The sequence below is a fragment of the Cygnus olor genome, chromosome 22, assembly GCF_009769625.2.
Source record: "Cygnus olor isolate bCygOlo1 chromosome 22, bCygOlo1.pri.v2, whole genome shotgun sequence".
Lineage (NCBI taxonomy): Eukaryota > Metazoa > Chordata > Aves > Anseriformes > Anatidae > Cygnus > Cygnus olor.
The window spans coordinates 382,984-399,873 of NC_049190.1; the positions used below are offsets into that span (position 1 = coordinate 382,984).

A 16,890-nucleotide genomic window follows, 5' to 3' on the forward strand; every position below is an offset into this window, starting at 1 on the left:
GATGACCCACTTACTTTGTGGAAGCTGTTTGCCCACAGCACTCCCTTCCCAAGCAGATGGCTCTGCAGCAGCTGTGTCCTGAGCAGGCTCTTGAGCATGCTCCTCTGTGAGGAAGGTGACTGCTTCCATTAGGTCTCCATTAGCAGCCTAGGAGAAAGACGTGGAAAAAATCCATAGTTCCAGTGTTACTTCATCTAAATTCGTAGGAAATTTAATGCATCCATGGTAAAGATAGGCATACTGGCTCCAACTTTGCTTTCTCTCATCACAGAAGAAAGCTATCTATTGGTGACAAGTAGCAGTAAAAATGAATATAATAAAGGCTACAATTTATCTGATGGAAAGCACTTTGCCTTTATTACTAGGACATTATAGACTCCATTAACTAATTTCATTTCCCTTGCCAGAGATTCAAATAGTAATAGGTCTGCAGTGCAACAGGGTACTTAGCCACAGGGAGAGACTCACAGGAATCAAACTCTCCAAGAATTTCAAGACACATATATCCTACCGAACCTAAGGCGTTCTTTAGACCATCGCTACAGGCTATGCACGCTGCATTCACTTGACATAACACAGCACAAGATATCTGAAGAACATGCAAAACACTGATCTTGGTTCATTCTAGAAAAGAGCTCACATAGACTAGTTTTCTATTTCATTTTAAACAATGAAGTAAGTGTTAAGCTACTTTACATTTATTCTAACGTTCTCTGAACATTATTTCTCAATGAAACTTAAAAATTTTCTGAAATGAGTCCTTTTGTATGTAAACAAGTCTCTTTGTATATAAACAATGCAACTCTTGCTGATACATCTCAAGGCAATAGTGTCTGATGATTCCAGACTGACGTAGCTGTAATCAGTCAATACTATAATTTAAAATATCAAAACATGCATTATGAGAAAGAATCTTTCCAGATAAATGTTGTTTCTCCAACTGCCTGAGATGCTTCTGTCCCTTCACTTTAGAGCAAAAATGACTGTTCCGGTGATTGGCAAAACAGCCACAATCACAAAGCTGCCAATGTGATTTCAGTGGTCCAGGTCTCGTGAAACAATTTAAATAAAGAAAAACAAACTTCACCCCACAAAATTTGTGTTTACTGTAATGCATGGATAACAGCCCCGTAGGAGCAAAATTACCAGAGAATGTTTACAATGTTTTAACATGGCAGGTGCTGTTGCAGCACAGACTTTAAGGTCTACTATTGGAAAAAAAATTAAGGGTTCTCAGCTTCACATCGAGCTTTTGTTTCAGATGTGGCTGACTACATGCTAGCCCTAAAATTCTATTTCCTTCTGACACCAACAAATGCTGGACTCCTGTACCTATTTGCCTCATGGGTATATCTGAATGAAGTAGAAACCAGGGGTAGAAAATAGCGGATGATTTACGCTTCCCCTCTCACGAGAACCAGGTTGTTCCATTCAGGACACGCTGTATCACTGACATAGGCCACACACTGACTATTTCAGCAAGGACTAGCTTCTTACCAGCCCACAAAAATGCCAGTGTGTATCCAACCCTTGAATTATGTTTCAAGAGAGCCTGAACTCGCCTGATTTTGGGGACAAAATCAGAGGTCTCGACAACATATACAAACCTTTAGAGCTGCTTGAAGGAAAGCTGAATCCTGAATTCCTGTTATCTCTTTCAGTTGGTTTAAAAGCATCTGGCAATCCTACAGTCGAGAAATAGTGAAAGCTAATGTAAAAAGGTGACCAAGAAAAACATCAAGCTGTTTCTGCAATGCTTGCCAAGGGCTCACCAGAGTATTTGTTCTTTCTTTCCTTTTTACTTAGAGATCAACACAAAAGCTCAGTTAAACGTGCCAGATAACAATACCAACACCAGCTTGAACATTGTAGTTAAAATTTCTATTTACGGACTAACTTTCGATCTGTTGTACATTCAAGAGCATGTTGGCAGGCCTCAGATGAAGCACCATGCACTCCGTCAGATGAACCACACCTGTGGGACACCGGCACAGCTCTCCTAAAAGCAGTAGCATCTGCAGCAGGACATATAAGGAACCTGGTAAGCTCTCGGGGGATTGGAGAGGGGCTATTTTAAGCCTGGCTGCACATGCCACTTGTGCACGTCATCTCTCACTCACAATGAGGCATCAGAAGAGGGGCCCAAGAAGTTTCCATTGCTTGTCCTTCTCACCTCACAGCAACTCAGGGTTTGGTCAGCTACTTGCTGCTGTCTGTAAGCCATGGCCACGGCCAACAATATATTCTCAGCTTAGACACCTAAGAACAATTCTGTAATCATTTTCTTAACAGATTTGTCAAATCCTTATATGCTTTAGGGGTTGTTAAGTGGAAAACAGACTTGAGTTTAGCCACACAAAGTACCTGGTGAGGGACACGTAAAAGCATTGGCCCCAAGAACAGAACAGTGAAAGACGCTTGGCTAAAAGCGTTTATTGCCCGGAAGGTAGCAAAGCCCATCACCGGTGAACACAGTTATGGCTGATGGAATAAGACCGGCGTCCACGTTACAGAACTAACTTTCCTGAACAGCCTGCATCTCGTAAGAGATACCCGCAAGCATGCAACGCTGCCTATAAAGAGGTTTGCACAAACGACCAGGCGCACCTTTTTTTCCACAGGAGCAGTCACTGTGCCCAACAAGTGCTGCAGTGCTATGAATAACTTAAACAGCATAGTTCTGGGGAATGCCAGCTCCCCCAGCAGCGAGCAGTGAGGTCCCGTCGTCCCCCTTTGGAGCAGCAGCTGCCGGCAGCCCAGCGCCAGTGAAAGCCGACACCAGGAGATGCAGCTCTGCAATGCTGGAATCGCGCGTGGCACAGCAAGGATTTGATGCAGGACAAACAGCACGGACTGCGTCGTGTATGCCTGACTTATAAAGGCTATCTGGCATCCTGCTGCCAGTGCAGTCCAATGGATCCTAGTTTCTTAAGATCATGCGTTTAATTATTCTTAACTGGGAATGCTGCGGAGCAATAAATTCAAATTTCTACTTACTCTAATCACTGGGAAAAATCTTAAGATGTTTTAACGCAACTGCAGCACAAGTTGTAACCAGTAACATCAGCTACTTTTTTGAGCTATATATCCATCCATACTGCTGACAGATGCTATTCCATGCACAAATATCTTAAAAATAGCATGCATCCACACAGGTGGCTGGTTAAAAGACAAATCCCATTTCTTTTTTTTGATGGGAATTCTCCCAACAAGTTACTCATCGTATTCCTATTTAAATTACTCTTTTGGGAAGCTGCTACAAAAAAAAGCATGAGTATGTGCACACATCCTTCCCAATCCCTCACACACGCTTTTTTAGTCCCTGCACCTAAAAACCTAAGAGCTGAGATGTTCTGGAAACCCTCACAGTGAGCCAGCAGCACAATGAGACACTGTGTGTGATAAGAAGCCAAGAGCATGAGCCTCAGGACAGGAATACTTTCACTACGGCAAACCAATTACATCATGCTGCTAATTTTGCTACCTTAGTGAGCTGTATTCCTGTTGGCTAACCCTACCTAACGCTGCGGGGCATATGTTTCCATTGGAGAAAAATCCATGCTAATAAACCACACTGCAATAATGAAATCCAAGGCAGGACAGGGCATGATTTCATCGGCTTTTCTTCTTCACCGAAAGAAGGACTCGCAAAGGCTGCAGTAAACATAAAAACTAATTACCAGCCCACAGTTCTAAGTTACCGCTTAATATTCTGCTGATTTCTAGGGTAATTTTATTCAGCCTTTCATATGAAACATTTGTATTAACAGCAGGAAGTTTATCCTGTACAACAAGTTTCAAGAGGCTTGCGGCTGACTGGCAGCCCACAAAAGCCAATGGGAACGACACTCTGTGCGTACAATTTGTTAAGTTTTTGGAGAGTATTTTTGTTTTTCTAACTAGTCTGGTTGATTGCTTTTGGAGTTATGCTCCATGGTACTTTAAAACAAGCTCCACAGCTGTTTTCAAAACAATAGTGGTAGCATGCTACATCTGTTAATACACATTACACCTTTAAAACCAAAGCAAACACTGAAACCTGACCTCCCAGAAAAATAACAGCCACAATGACAATGCTATTAGTATTAGATTATGGCAACAGGAGATGACTCTAGAATCAAGATGCTGAGAGGAATGGAAGGTATCGGAGATAAAAATTACATGGTCAACTATCAAATGATAAAGCCGATAGGTTTTGCCATTTTCCTTAATATGATATGAGCACAAGTAGTTTGTTTTGAGGAGAAACTGGAAACAGGGAAGGGTGTAAATGAGGTGCATAAGTTCAAGGGGCTCCATAAATAACAGCGTGCAAGGCAGATGTTGTAGCTGGCACGGAAGAGGCATGCAGAGCAGATGACCTTCAGCCGCTGCAACTCAATTGCGCTTTTTATCAACCCAGCAAAATGGATATGAAGAGGCCTGAAAACCTACAGACGGTAGCACCAACAATGCTTACATTCCTGAAACGAGACTTTTTACAAACCAACATCCATCAAGACAAGGAGCGATGGCCTGCTAGCTCCCTGTCCATCAGCACGCGTGTACACAGGCTCCTGTACATCGTGCACTTTCCTGACGCTGGCCCTGCACAAACCTGGAACCGCTGCCACACAAACACATCTTCTAAATGCACGGTGCACTCACCGATACCTTCTTCCTGCAAATTCCTTCAACGCCGCCCCTGAGAAATGCTTCTCATGTCCTAAGAGCACAGAGGCGCTGCAGGACGCTCTCAGACGAGCGGTCCACGTGCCCTGCCTGCGTGCTCTCACCCCCTGGACCGAGTGCCACAGGTTGCCCACGAGAGCAGGCCCGTGCACAGAGCCACGCACCCTGCCGAGTGCCGCCGTCCCGACCCCTGCCTGCTGCAGGCGAGGCACCACCGAAGTTCAGAGCAGCAGCCTTTGTAACGGGTGTCAGAAGATGTTCCAGGTAACAGAGAAAGGAGAAAACTCATGACGGACGTTACAGAGGTGAAAATTTTAGAAGGCTGTCAAGAGAAAGCCACGCGGGACTATCTGCGCGCCCTTCCTACAAAGCCAGCACACGCCCTCCGGAACAAATCACTGATACACGACGTGTTACCTAAGAAGGTTTTAAAAACAAACCACGCCAAGTCCAGCAAGCGCTGACGAAGTGCTTCACACACCGCGGAGGCCCCGCGGGGTGCCCAGAGCCGGGCGCCTGGGCTGCGGGCGGGGGCAGAGCAGCACCGGGACGCTGCACCGGTGCGCGCAGGGCTCCGGCCCGGCCCCCCGCGGCCCGCCCGCCCGCCTCAGCCCCGGCCCGGGCCCGTCAGAGCCGGGCTCTGCGCCGCCACCCGCCCGAGCGCCAGGCGCCGACGCGAGGGGCGGCAGCGCCCCGCCGGAGGCCGCGGGTTCCGCCACCCGCGCCCGGGCCCGGCCCAGGCGAGGCCTCCCCGGGGGCCGCTCCCCCGGCCCCGGCCCGCCGCCGCCCGCTCACCGCTCCGCCGCCGCCCGGGGCGCCGCCCGCGGCCTGCAGCTCGGCCGTCATGCCGGCCGGCCGCCGGAGCAGGGCCCGCGCCGCCCGCCTCCCCGCCGCCGCGCATGCGTGGGCCGGGCCGGGCCGGGGCGGAGCGGGCCCCGCGGCGGGTCCCGGGGTGCGGGGGGGCCGGCGGCCGCTGCTGGGGCCGAGAGGCGGAAAATAAGAAGCGAAGGGGGGTTGGGGGCCGCGGTCCCGGCGGGGCGGCTTCTCCGCGGTCTGCGCCCTGACTCCGGGTACCTCAGGGTGCCAAGGTCCTTACGAGTGCCCGTCCAACAAAGACTCCGGCGCTGCCCCGCTGTCGGGGCTGAGCTCCCTCAGGTGCAAAGCCTTGGAGCTGTACGGCCTGCCAGGGATTTTCCAGGTGTGGGTGCACAAGTCACAGATCCTTAGGGAAAAAACATGAAGAAAGGAAGGCTTTTAACAACAGAGGGGGCCACATACCTGCTTTCTGCAGTTTCCAAGGCTGCACATTTATTGGCCTCGTCAATATTAGGAGAAAATATTTTTTCCCCATGTTTAATTTCACTGAAAGCCCTCACTGTTCCTAGCTTTCGTGCTATCGACTTGCACAGACAGTTAAGTTGCTAAACTGTAGCAACCACAGTTTCCTTTAAATCCTTTCGCTAATACAGCTGAGATTTCATCATTGTCTTTATAAAAATAGCTTAACAATCAAAATGGAGACATCCCAAACCAAAATAACGTTTACCGAGGTGTTTCCCCCTCTGGAGCAAGTTACTTGCAACATACCGCACAAACGAGGGAGGGCAGAGACCAGCCAGCACACGAGACCTTGGAAACACAGCCCTTGTGTCTTCCTGGGCACCAGCCGCCTACAGCTGTTAGAGACCTTTACAGGAAAAATTCCCTGATCTGAAGGCCTAGGTGATGAATACAGTGTGAGCAGGCAGCGAGAGACACACTTTCAGCTCATTCTCAAAAGCAGGGAAACAGAGGCTCAGAGAGGCATGCGGCGCTCTACCCAGGACAACACAGCAAGTGTCTGGGGGAGATGAGCACGGACCCAATCCCCAGCTCCAGCTCCCAGAAGCTGAAGGACAGTTCAGCTAAAAGCCCAGGACTGTAAATATAAGGAAAGCTAGGATACAATTTAAGCAATTTTCTGCAGAAGTGTAGTACCACACAAAAAGCTAAGCACACAGGTGATAAAAGGAGGCACCATCACAGGAACTACACTTATTTCCCAAATCCTCTGTCCTCTCCTCTCGCCAGCCAAGATTGCGGGCTCTCCTGAGAGCCCTCAGCCCCTGTGAGTTCCCAGTGCCTAGGCATGGAGTCCCTCATCCAACTCCCACCCAGGACTGTGCCACCTTCTTTTGCTTAGTGTGTAGCGTGGGTCTTTTCATCCCAAAAAGACTTGTGAAGAAGCGGGACTTGAAAGTCAGGGTGACTCAATTTCAAGGAGAAAAAGCTTTTCCTCCCCAGCAGCGGTGCTGTTAAAGCAGAGTGCTCGCTGCCACCAACGGGAGTGGGAGCTGGAGGCTTGGCGAGCTTCGGGCGAGCCTGTGTGAGCAGGCAGAAGACAAAACATCAAGGCTGGAATGCTTAATGCAGACAAAAAGCACACAAACCATCCAAGAGCTGCTCTAAAGCAGTCTAATAAATACTAATTTGTATGAGGTCTGCTTGGGACGAGGCTATGCCATATCTGCTGATGTGAGATGAGATCTCATTTACAGTTTCCTGCTGGATCTCGTACTTTCAGCAGCTCATCAAAACAGCCGTCAAGAGCCGTGAGCCCCGTATGCGTGCATAGGACACTGCAGATGAGATTTCGCTGCCGCACATTGGCAATTTGATTCAGCCCAATGACCTGGCGGGGCTGTGCTCCCCTGGGGCCAGTAGGGCTTGTGAGCAAAATACCTTTTTGCATCTCTGGAGGAGCACTCAGGAACATGTCACTTGCAATTGCTGGTCCTCATTTCTCTACTGCTGTCCCTGCTGCCTCGTGGCACGGGGTCTCTGCCAGAACCAGAGCCCGGTGCTCCCTGCAGCGGCACTGGGGGGGTGGGGGGGGTGCTAATGGAGGCATCTTTGGCATCTTGTAGTGGAGCAGCTGCCTTGCGGGACAATGGGAAGGGTGCAGGCATGATGCTGGTGGCTCCTGATCTCACCAGTTTCCCTGCTGGCCACTTCTCTGCCAGATTTGCTGGGTGGTGTAGGAGACCCCGCTGCTCGCGCTGGGGTGTCAGCCCTGTGTGGCAGCAGCGAGCCCCATGCTGCCTGTTCTCTGGACGCTCCCAGGCAGCATCCCTGGCTTTTTTTTTTTTTTTTTTCCAACAGATGTGGGAACATCAACACAGCCTTTTCAAGGGTCATCTTGGCTCAGACCAAAAATAAGCAGACAAAAACATGTAAGCCATATCTGGATGGAGACTTTAAGAAGCAGACGTTTGGTGAATCATGTATCTTATTTTTGGGGAGAGGTTTGGGCTCGGGCTGCCGTGCAGCAGCACGCAGGCTGGCCAAAGCCTGCCCTCACAGCTGTCCCCTGCAGGTGTTCCCATGTAGGAATTTGGGAGGCAGGAGGAGCCACCAGCAGAGGTGATAGAGTAAAATAAAGCAAGCCAGTAATGATTTTTTCATTTTGCCTGATATGCAAAGAGTAAATGAAAAGCAAAATACATAGTGGAGTTTAAAATCCAACGAGGGGAAAAAAAAAAAAGCCAATTTCATGTGACTACAGGGCTACTAATAGCAATCGTTATGGATATGATATTATTTGTTCTAGGTTTTACAGCATCCCTTTAAGCACAGCAGCAGACCTGTGCTGTTCAAGCTTCCCCCTCCTCAGCTTTCCTGACCCGCTTTTGTATCCTGAAAGCTGCAGAAATACATTTCAGGTGCTGACAAGTGTATTAACATAGGCACTGCGTGGGCGTGGTATTAATTACAGGAAATATGCTACATGAATTAATGAATAACTGTAAGCATGGTAATTACCTCTTGTATTGTAGATATTGAGTTTCTTCTTGCTGCTGAACTGAAATTGCGTTTCAGGGCATCTGGAAATCATCTGGAAATGCAAAGTTTGGGTGTAGACCAGGCAAACATGTCCTGTGGGTGCCTGGCAGCTCAGGATCAGCGTTTCCTTGTCCCTCCTCAGTGCTGCAGGAGAGCAAATAGAGAACAGGTTTGGGAAGTGCTGTTTTCCTGAAAAAAATAAAAAAAGTTTTAGAAGGGAGTGAGTGAAGATACTATTTCCCCACTCCAGCTGTAGCAAGGTCCCTGTAAACACCTGGCTGAAAGGTAGGTTGTGTGGATGCACAGCTTCTTCCCGGGTGTCACCGTACTTACCTGTCCCTTGCAGGTAGGTGGGCTGACCTGAGACAGCACAGGGGGCAGGACATTTCTCCCCCTGTCCCTAGGGATCGATATCTTTCACAGCAATAAACACATGCTCACACATCCTGTGCTGGTGCTGCCCTTACATCTGAGCAGAGATTTGGCTCCAGAGCCAAAACCATCACAAATGCAGAGGCTTTAAATGCGGCTTCGGCAGGTGTGCGCACTAATCGACGAGCTGTTGAGCGCGTGTGGTTTCATGTGAAGAGCTCTCGGCCCGTCTTCGTCGCTGCCTCTGACTTCCGATGTGATCTTTTGCCTCCTGTTTCCTGTACATAAAAGACTAGTCTTGCCTAAGAATATCAAGTTATTACTAGGACCTTGGGGAAATCTGATCAGGGAGATAATCGAGTCGGAGTTCCAATTTGCTTATATTAAGTTTCACCAACTGCAGAAGCCAGATACCTTTGTATTCCCCTCCGCTGGCTGGAGCCTCTCCGACAGACGCCGAGGCATCTGTCTCGACACGCTGCCGAACTGGGAAGATAAATACAAACGCGTGGGAATTATCTCTGCGTTTGCTAACCACCAATTTAGGTCTAAGTAGGCTCCCTCTGTTAGGAAGACTAATGAATTCCAATTCTGCAAAATATCCTTTGCTTTTAACAAGCAAGATGGAAGGTAGCTAAAAAAGAAAGAAGGAAGAGCTGTGAATAATGCCACGAGAGAGCCAATTACACCAGCCAGCTGGCATTGCAAAACTTGATGTTTAACTTGATGTTTAACTTAAAGAAGCCTGGCTGCAGTGACGGTGCACTGCAGGGCAGCGTGGTCCATGCAAGGATGCTCTGGGCCAGCCCCGCTGCTGGCAAGGGCAGAGCCGGCTCCGGGCACCACAGACCACTGAGGCAGGAGCCCCGAGGAGCCAGGAGGGAGCCGCTCCTCCTCCAAGGTTTCCTGGAGCTTTCCGTACTGGCAGACCCACAACATGATTGTGCTGTTCTGCCTTGGGGCTGAGCCAAGCCCCAGCCCGGTGGGCACCTCTGCACGTCCCTAAGGCACAGGGCACACGCAGAGCTGTGGTCACGGGGAAGGGGGTCCCACGCTGCTGCATCCTTGGGATGCTCCTGTCCAGGTGCTGGGCTGACCAGGGCATGCCAGGTCTTGCAATGACACAGACTAAGGGACAAAAAGAAACCAGGACTTGAAAAGGCAAGGGATTTCTACCTGTCATTTCATAAAAAAAAAAAATACACCTAGCTTGAGGTCACTTTCTGTTTTATGAGCAGGAAGATCTATAGGCACGGGGATTTAATACAAGTGCCTGCCTATAGTGGCTGAGACAACTCCCTCTAAAAAAAATATTAATGTCCTGATTACAAATATAAACTCAGCCTCGTATTTTTAGCTCTGGGTTTGCTGAGGGTATGTATTATGTTTAGCAGCCTGATTAATGTCACAGTAACTAATTAGGGTGCAAGACAGATACCGGTGATTTGCTTGCAGTGTCAAGTGCAGTCAAAGTGCCATTATATCAAAGATAATTTACTGCGGTGGGGATCATACACTCTCAGATGAAGAACAAGTGGGAGCTGAAGATCTGCCCCCACTCTGCTTCTTCCATACCCTAAGATCTTTCCGTACAACCTTATTTTTATCAAAAGGAAGCCATCAATTTGCACTGTAGGTGCCCTGAAAATGAAAAAAGTAGTCCCAGAAATGTTTATTAGCACTAGGGGAACATTAGTTGCGGGGAATTTCAATGGATACCAAACACTTACACTTATGAGACAGCAAATAACCCTCACCTGCCCTCTCAGAAGCACTTCAGAGTTGTGTTTAAAAGCAGCAGGCACTGACACATGCAGGTGCTTCATGGATTAAAAAAAATTGCTGTCCCTCCTTTATCAAGTCAGTTGTGTGCCTTGCAGAAAAGCTGATTTCTGCTTTCTGCTGCCCAGCAGCACTGATGGCACCCTGCTGCTGGGTTTTCTGCTGGGGCTGGTTGGTAGCCCTGGGATGGCAAACCCGGCAGGAGCGTGCTGTGCAGAGCAGAGCCCTCAGCCTCTGCTCTGCCTCTCCCTGCAGTGGAGCTCAGGCAGAGCTCAGCTGTCCCCGGGCAGCAGGGAGGAAAGCATCCCTGTACGGCAGCGGTCTGAAGCTCTGGGGCTTCATGGGCTGCAGAGCAGGCTCTGAGCAGAGCCTTGCTCCTCCAGCCGTGTGCTGGGCTGCTCCATCCAGAACAACAGGCAAGGTGCTTTTCAGCAAAGCTTTCGGGGGCATTTTAAATCAAAAGCTATCAGCCCTTTCAGCCCAAATTAGCTTTTCCAACTTGGTTGAAAACTTTATAATTTTCTCTGAAAATGAAGGGAAAAATATACCAATTGTGGCCATAATCACTGAGACGGCTTTATTGAAGCCCAGACTGAAAGTTTCACATTTGAAATGCTTCTTAAAAACTAAAGCTTCAGTAGAAGAACTTGGATGAAGTGTAGGGAAGACAGACATGAGATTTCTACCTAAAAGTGCCTGGCATTTGCACAGATCCTGATGCTCACCTACCGCTCATGGGATGCGATCTTCCAGCACTAGCCTCCTCCAGGAAGCAGGGAAATGAAGACATGCCCCTGCCCTGGGAAGCTGGGAGCAGGTTCCCACTTTCCTGGGTCAGGAAGTTATGACAGCAAAATACAAGGGAGAGAAAAAGCAGCAAACTCAGCTGCATGCAGCAGCTAGGCACCAAACTCACTGCGTGCCGTAAAGACAGTCATGCAAGATTAAATACTGGTGGGTCTGCTCTCAGCAAGGCAATTCCTGCCTAACCCTGGGTAATATCACATCTCTGATGCACGGCTGCTGTACCTGCTCGGAATGAGATGGATCTCCTTCATTAACATCAATGGGTTCCAAATACCTTTGTGTACTTATTATTACCTGGCTTTAATGGATAATGAAATTGTGGCATAATATTGCTAACACCTGAAGGGTGTCTAATGGAGAACGCAACCGAAGGGAAAGTGCTTTCCTACCTTTGCTGGGTAATTTAAAGGCATCAGGCTTCTTTGCTGGCAGGACTCGTCCGTGTTTGCATTCCCAGCGAGGACAAGGGCTAGCTCGAGCGCACAGATGCTGATCCTCAGCATCCTCCCTGGGAGCACGGATCTGGGCAGCTTCCGTTCAGCCCCAGCTGCAGCTCCAGGGCCACCATCGCACCCAATGTGCTGGGGGCCGCAGCTTCAAGGCCGACACATCGGAGGGGCTGTCAGTCCCCAGGGAGGCAGGGCAGTGGTGTGGCTCACACTGGCCCTGGCCTGAGGAACGAAACAGGGCTCTCACACAGACAACAAGCACTGCTCAGCCCTGCATTATGGTCCTGAGCACAGAAAGCCCCAAACCACAGCCCTGCTCCCTGTTGCATGCAGCCGGGGCAGCCTGGTCTGTAGCACTAACCTGAACTGCACCTGCCATCAGCATAGCGGCACAGGACCGGCCTGGCACCACTCGCCGCCTTGAAATACAGCGTGACTCATCCCTGCAGCTGCTCCAAGCGGAGTTCATTAAGCAGATGAGTAAATACCAGCAGCTTGCAGAGGAAGAGCCTTTCTTTGCAGAGCTCTCAGAGATGGGTTACAGCTGTGCCCGTTTGGCTGATGGGCTCCAAAACATCCCCCTGCTGCTGCTGCCCACAGGGGTGCTCAGCAGTGTCTGTCTGGGGATCAGTCTGTCTGTCCATCTGTCCGGTGGGGTTTCCACACCAGGGGGTGACCCCGTGCTGCCAGGCTCTGCAAGCAGTTTGGGTGGTGGGAGCATGGCTGGGGCAGGGGGCTCACAGCCCTGCCACTCTGCGTGGGCGCAGACACAGCCCCAGCAGCCCCTACCCGCAGCTGCCTCTCGCTGCTCATTGCTGCAGCATTGGCGTTTAGCTCCAATTGCCTGTGAAATGCTTCCGCTGCTGTTAATGAAACGAGGAACATCAGATGTGTCCTGACAACCTCCCCCCAGAAGCCACCCCGCGGCCACCTGGATTCAGGCGCAGGTCCCTTGCTGCGCCCTCCAGCACCGCTCACCTTGCACGTCCTGGTCAGGCCTCCTGGCACTGCTGCAGCTTCACCAGTTCCCAGCAAAGCCCAGGAAAATGCCTTTTTAGGCACTGCACCACCCTTTCCCATGTCTCTGGAAATGCTGTCCAGGAAAACCAGCCTTGGTCCTTGGGCCAGAGTGGGAGCAAACCCTAAATTGTACAGCGCTGTCCTCTCTGCTGGTGCAGGTGCTGAGCTGCACCCCATGCGCAGGGCTGCTCGGTTACTGCAGGAGCAGAGCTGCTGGTGGCTCTCGCCAGCCACCGCCCCCCTCTGCCTGCCTCCCACCTCCTCTGCGGATGTCACCCGGGCCGTAGCATCCACTTCTCCATGTAGCTCTTGTGGTTAGGGCACTCTGAAAAACAACAAATGACTTTGCAAAAAAGTTGTCCTGTTTCAGCGACATTTTCTTCTACTCCTGCAAAGACCGTGCTGCCAGGCATGAGCCTGGCAATCATTTATCAAAGGGCTATTCAAAGGAGATTAAAAACAAGCCAGTCTGGAGGAGATACCCTCTTACACCATGAGCCAGGCTTGTGTTCATTACATCTAGTAACACTTTAGAGCACTTTCTGCAGAGACATCTTAACTGCCCCCTCCAGGCCCGCAGAACGTAGCGCTGCTGATAATTAAACCATGAAATACAGTGGGACTGTGGAAGAGCTCGTCTGCCTGGCCACAGCAGCACTGGTTATTTACGATCACTGCACATTTTTATTAGTGAGGATGGGGACAGAAATTGGGGAAGTTTTCCTATTTCTCTAATAAAATCTTATTTTCAAAGCACCGCTGATATAAATTTAATCTCATTACAGCAGTTACATAATCACACTCCCTCATAAAGATGAATAAAGTAAACAAGAGCTGCAGATGGAAGAGGCTGATCAGGTCACCTCCTCATTCCCTGCTAGTATATGATTATCCCCAACAGGATATTCCACTAACACTTTGTCTTCATTGCTGCTGTCAAGCACTTTCACCAAAGACTGCAGAAACCACTTTCCTGCGATGCATACCCACAAGGGGAAAAAATAATTGTTTTAATCAGTGCATCGGTGAGATCCTTGGAAACATTTGTATTTGCTCTCCTATTATGATTTTCGTATTACCTGCTTAATTCATGCTCGGAGGCCAGGGCTGGTGCTGCCGGGGCTCCCGGGCTCCCAGCAGTGCCCTGGCAGTGGGGGGGGGGCTGTGGGACGGGGGCGTTGCTGCCAGCGAGCGCCTCTGCCCCGACGCACTGGGTCCGGGCCAGTCACCCTCGGGGCGCAATGCTTCAGCCATCTCCCTGCCGTGCTGGATGCTGACCTGCCAGAGCGCGCAGCCACGGCCACCCATCTGCACGTAACTTCTGCATCCACCTCTATTTGGGTTGAGTTATTTACCTAAGGAGACATTTATGGGTTCATAATTAGCAAGACAATGCAGCAGCAAGGCGTTTATGATAGCCTGGTTCACCGTGCGGAGCAAAGCTATCAGGATCTGCAATGACCCATGACAGTGATTAAATTAGTGAAATGCCTAGCGGCTCCCAGCTCAAGCCTTGCAAGGAAAACCAGCCTCCAGCCATGGCCAGGAGGTGATGCCGTTGCAGTCATGCTTTGCACGGCAGAGACGCCGTGCCAGCGCCGGTCGCCTCATGTCCCTCAGCAGTGACAGTGGACCTGCAACTCGGGGCGTGTGGGGCTCCGTGATGGGCACCCTCCGGCTGCCACCGGGGCACCCGGTGACACGGGGCTGGTTTGAAGGCTCCGACGCTCTCCAGCACCTCTTGACCATGTCTGGGGGCCATGGGTCAGGGAGCCACAACCCTCTGGGCTCTGTGGATGCCAGCTTGCTCCCCGAACTAAACTAACGGCCTCGCAGAGACAACAGATCCCTCCGTGCTTGGTATCCTTCAAAAACCTATTAGCCTTTATGGGAAGCTGTCTCCATATAAGCAAGAAATGGCCCTGTGCTCTGCAGTTTACAAAGTACTGCTCTGCCATCGCCTCGTTTGTAACTACCTGCCTGCTCCTGCTCTGCTGCCCTGGGCTCAGACACTGCGGTCGTCCCCGTTCTGGCTACAGCACACACCCGGCTCCTGGCTCCGGAGGTCTCGGAGCCCCGGCCACCCCCTGCAGCATCTCACCAGCCAAACCCCACGGCACAGGCTCTGCTGAAGCTGGCGCTGCTGCAGGAATAACGCAGGTGTGGGCTCCAGTTATGTTGCTGGTAGGAGCAGATCAGTGTGATGGGGAGGATGCAGAACATTGCTCATCCCACTGCGCTGTGCACAGCACTGGAGCCTCGTGCATATGCCCCTGCCCCACAGGTTCCCCTGCTGGTCACCACCAGCTTAAAGAGCTTCCTGCTGGCCTGACAAATGTACCTGCTGGTGTGGCTGTCTGAGGAAAAAGCCCTCATTCAATTCAGAAAGCCGGAAAATTCATTTCAGAAGCTGCCGTGACACACAGGAGTGGGGACCGAGGCCCCACTGGCAGTGGCTGCCTCAGACATCCCTCGTCCCCAGGGGCTGTGTGGCTCCCCTGGCAGTGCTGCCCAGCCCAGGTTGATGCTGTGCTCACTGCAGATGAGCCCGGCTGCTGCAGGATGCTTCCAAGAAGCGTCTGCTGCTGGGGAAAGTCTCCTTTCCCATGGCTGGTGTCTCCTGACAGACAACCTGGTTGCATTTCTGCAACTGCTTGGAGCCAACGGAGCTGATGCATGCTTAAAAACAAGTAAAAACAAATAAAAATGCAGGTTATGCTGTCAGCAGGCAGAGCAGGGGACTGTATGGCACAGCACTACCAGCTGAGCCGAATAGGGCAGGCTGCAAGCAGGACCCTCAGGGAGACTTCGCACCTGTCCAGTACAAGTTTGGCATTACACGGTTAAAAGCTAATAGTCAGCAGCCCAACCCAGCGGTGGGGTAGGAAAAATTCATCAAATACTGAAAAAGACTGGAAGCACGAACACCGCTCTGCCTGGCCCAGCAATGCTCCCCGTGGCCCCGCAGCACCACGTGCGTGGCCGTGCCCCCCGGCACCACCCTGGTGGGGGCCGCAGGGCGCTGCGGGGCCGCTCAGACACTGCTGGCTCTGAGGCAGCAGCTACAGGCACAGGGAGCTGGGCTGAGCCCTCGGAAACTCTGGATGCCAAGTGCTTCGATTCTCAGAAAAGCAATTACTGTGCAGCAGATTACAGAGCTAATAAAATCCCATTATACCATTTCAGAAAGTAAATCTGATCTGGATACTGCCAATTTATATCAGACATCCCACAAAAAGTCCCGTAAGAGCCCCCGACGCGCAGACCGTGTGTGCACGCGCGTAATACAAGGCCATAATAGATCACACTAATTAGATATCCGATAACAGGAGGGCTGATAGGAACTACATTAAAATCTCTTTAAGATGAAGACATAAAACACAAGGGAGAAGATTCAGAGTTAATGATGCTGCTGTGGAGGCTGTGGTTCAGCAGTCCTTGCCCTGGACCCTACTGTCCCACTTCGCCCCGGATCCTGCTCCACTGCTCAGCCCCTCGGCCAGATCCTGGCCAGCGCCGCCGTGCTCCGTGCCTGCTGGCCGCAGGTGCTGGTGGCTGGAGGAAGCGTGGTGGCAGCGGGGCTCTGCGCGCTCCCCAGCACCGCGGCGCAGGGCACGGTCCCCAGCGCCGCTGCGGCACTGCCCGTGATTTTTATTATCCAGATTCAATAACAGCAAACAGCTCCGAGCTGTCTGCGCTCCCCGGGAGGTGACTTACCATCCACTAACAGAGCTGAGAAATCAAATTAGCCCCAGCTTTGCACTCTCTCTTTCCCTGACACCACTATTGGCAGCCAAGGGGGAGTTCATCAGGGCCGTGCACTAATTCTTATCTCGTTTAAGTGACTCCACGCTGCCATCTGATGCAATTTGCTCCATGCCACAGCCAAGGGCTCTGATCCCTGCCTGTCTACTTCACCGTGACTCCCAGTACAGGGAAGCTTCTGGGGAAGCTGGGCTGCTGTGCT

General features: G+C 50.9%; 1 protein-coding gene across 7 annotated transcripts in view; it reads right to left on the reverse strand.

Moving 5' to 3' along the window:
* The window catches only part of USP28 (ubiquitin specific peptidase 28), a 30,490-nt gene extending 21,763 nt beyond the window's left edge, over positions 1-8,727 (reverse strand). For 3 of the 7 annotated variants that reach the window (XM_040534280.1, XM_040534278.1, XM_040534275.1), the window contains exons 1-3: positions 5,467-5,562; positions 1,608-1,685; positions 15-147 (exon numbers count right to left, since the gene is read on the reverse strand). In XM_040534280.1, the coding sequence (XP_040390214.1) occupies positions 15-147; positions 1,608-1,685; positions 5,467-5,517 (262 nt within the window). In that variant the 5' untranslated portion in view covers positions 5,518-5,562. Of the gene's footprint in view, positions 1-14; positions 148-1,607; positions 1,686-1,897; positions 5,088-5,466; positions 5,563-8,472 lie in introns of those variants that run through there. The other 4 variants (XM_040534279.1, XM_040534281.1, XM_040534277.1 and 1 more) reach the window with 3 other exon arrangements.
* Positions 8,728-16,890: the final 8,163 nt, after the last annotated feature.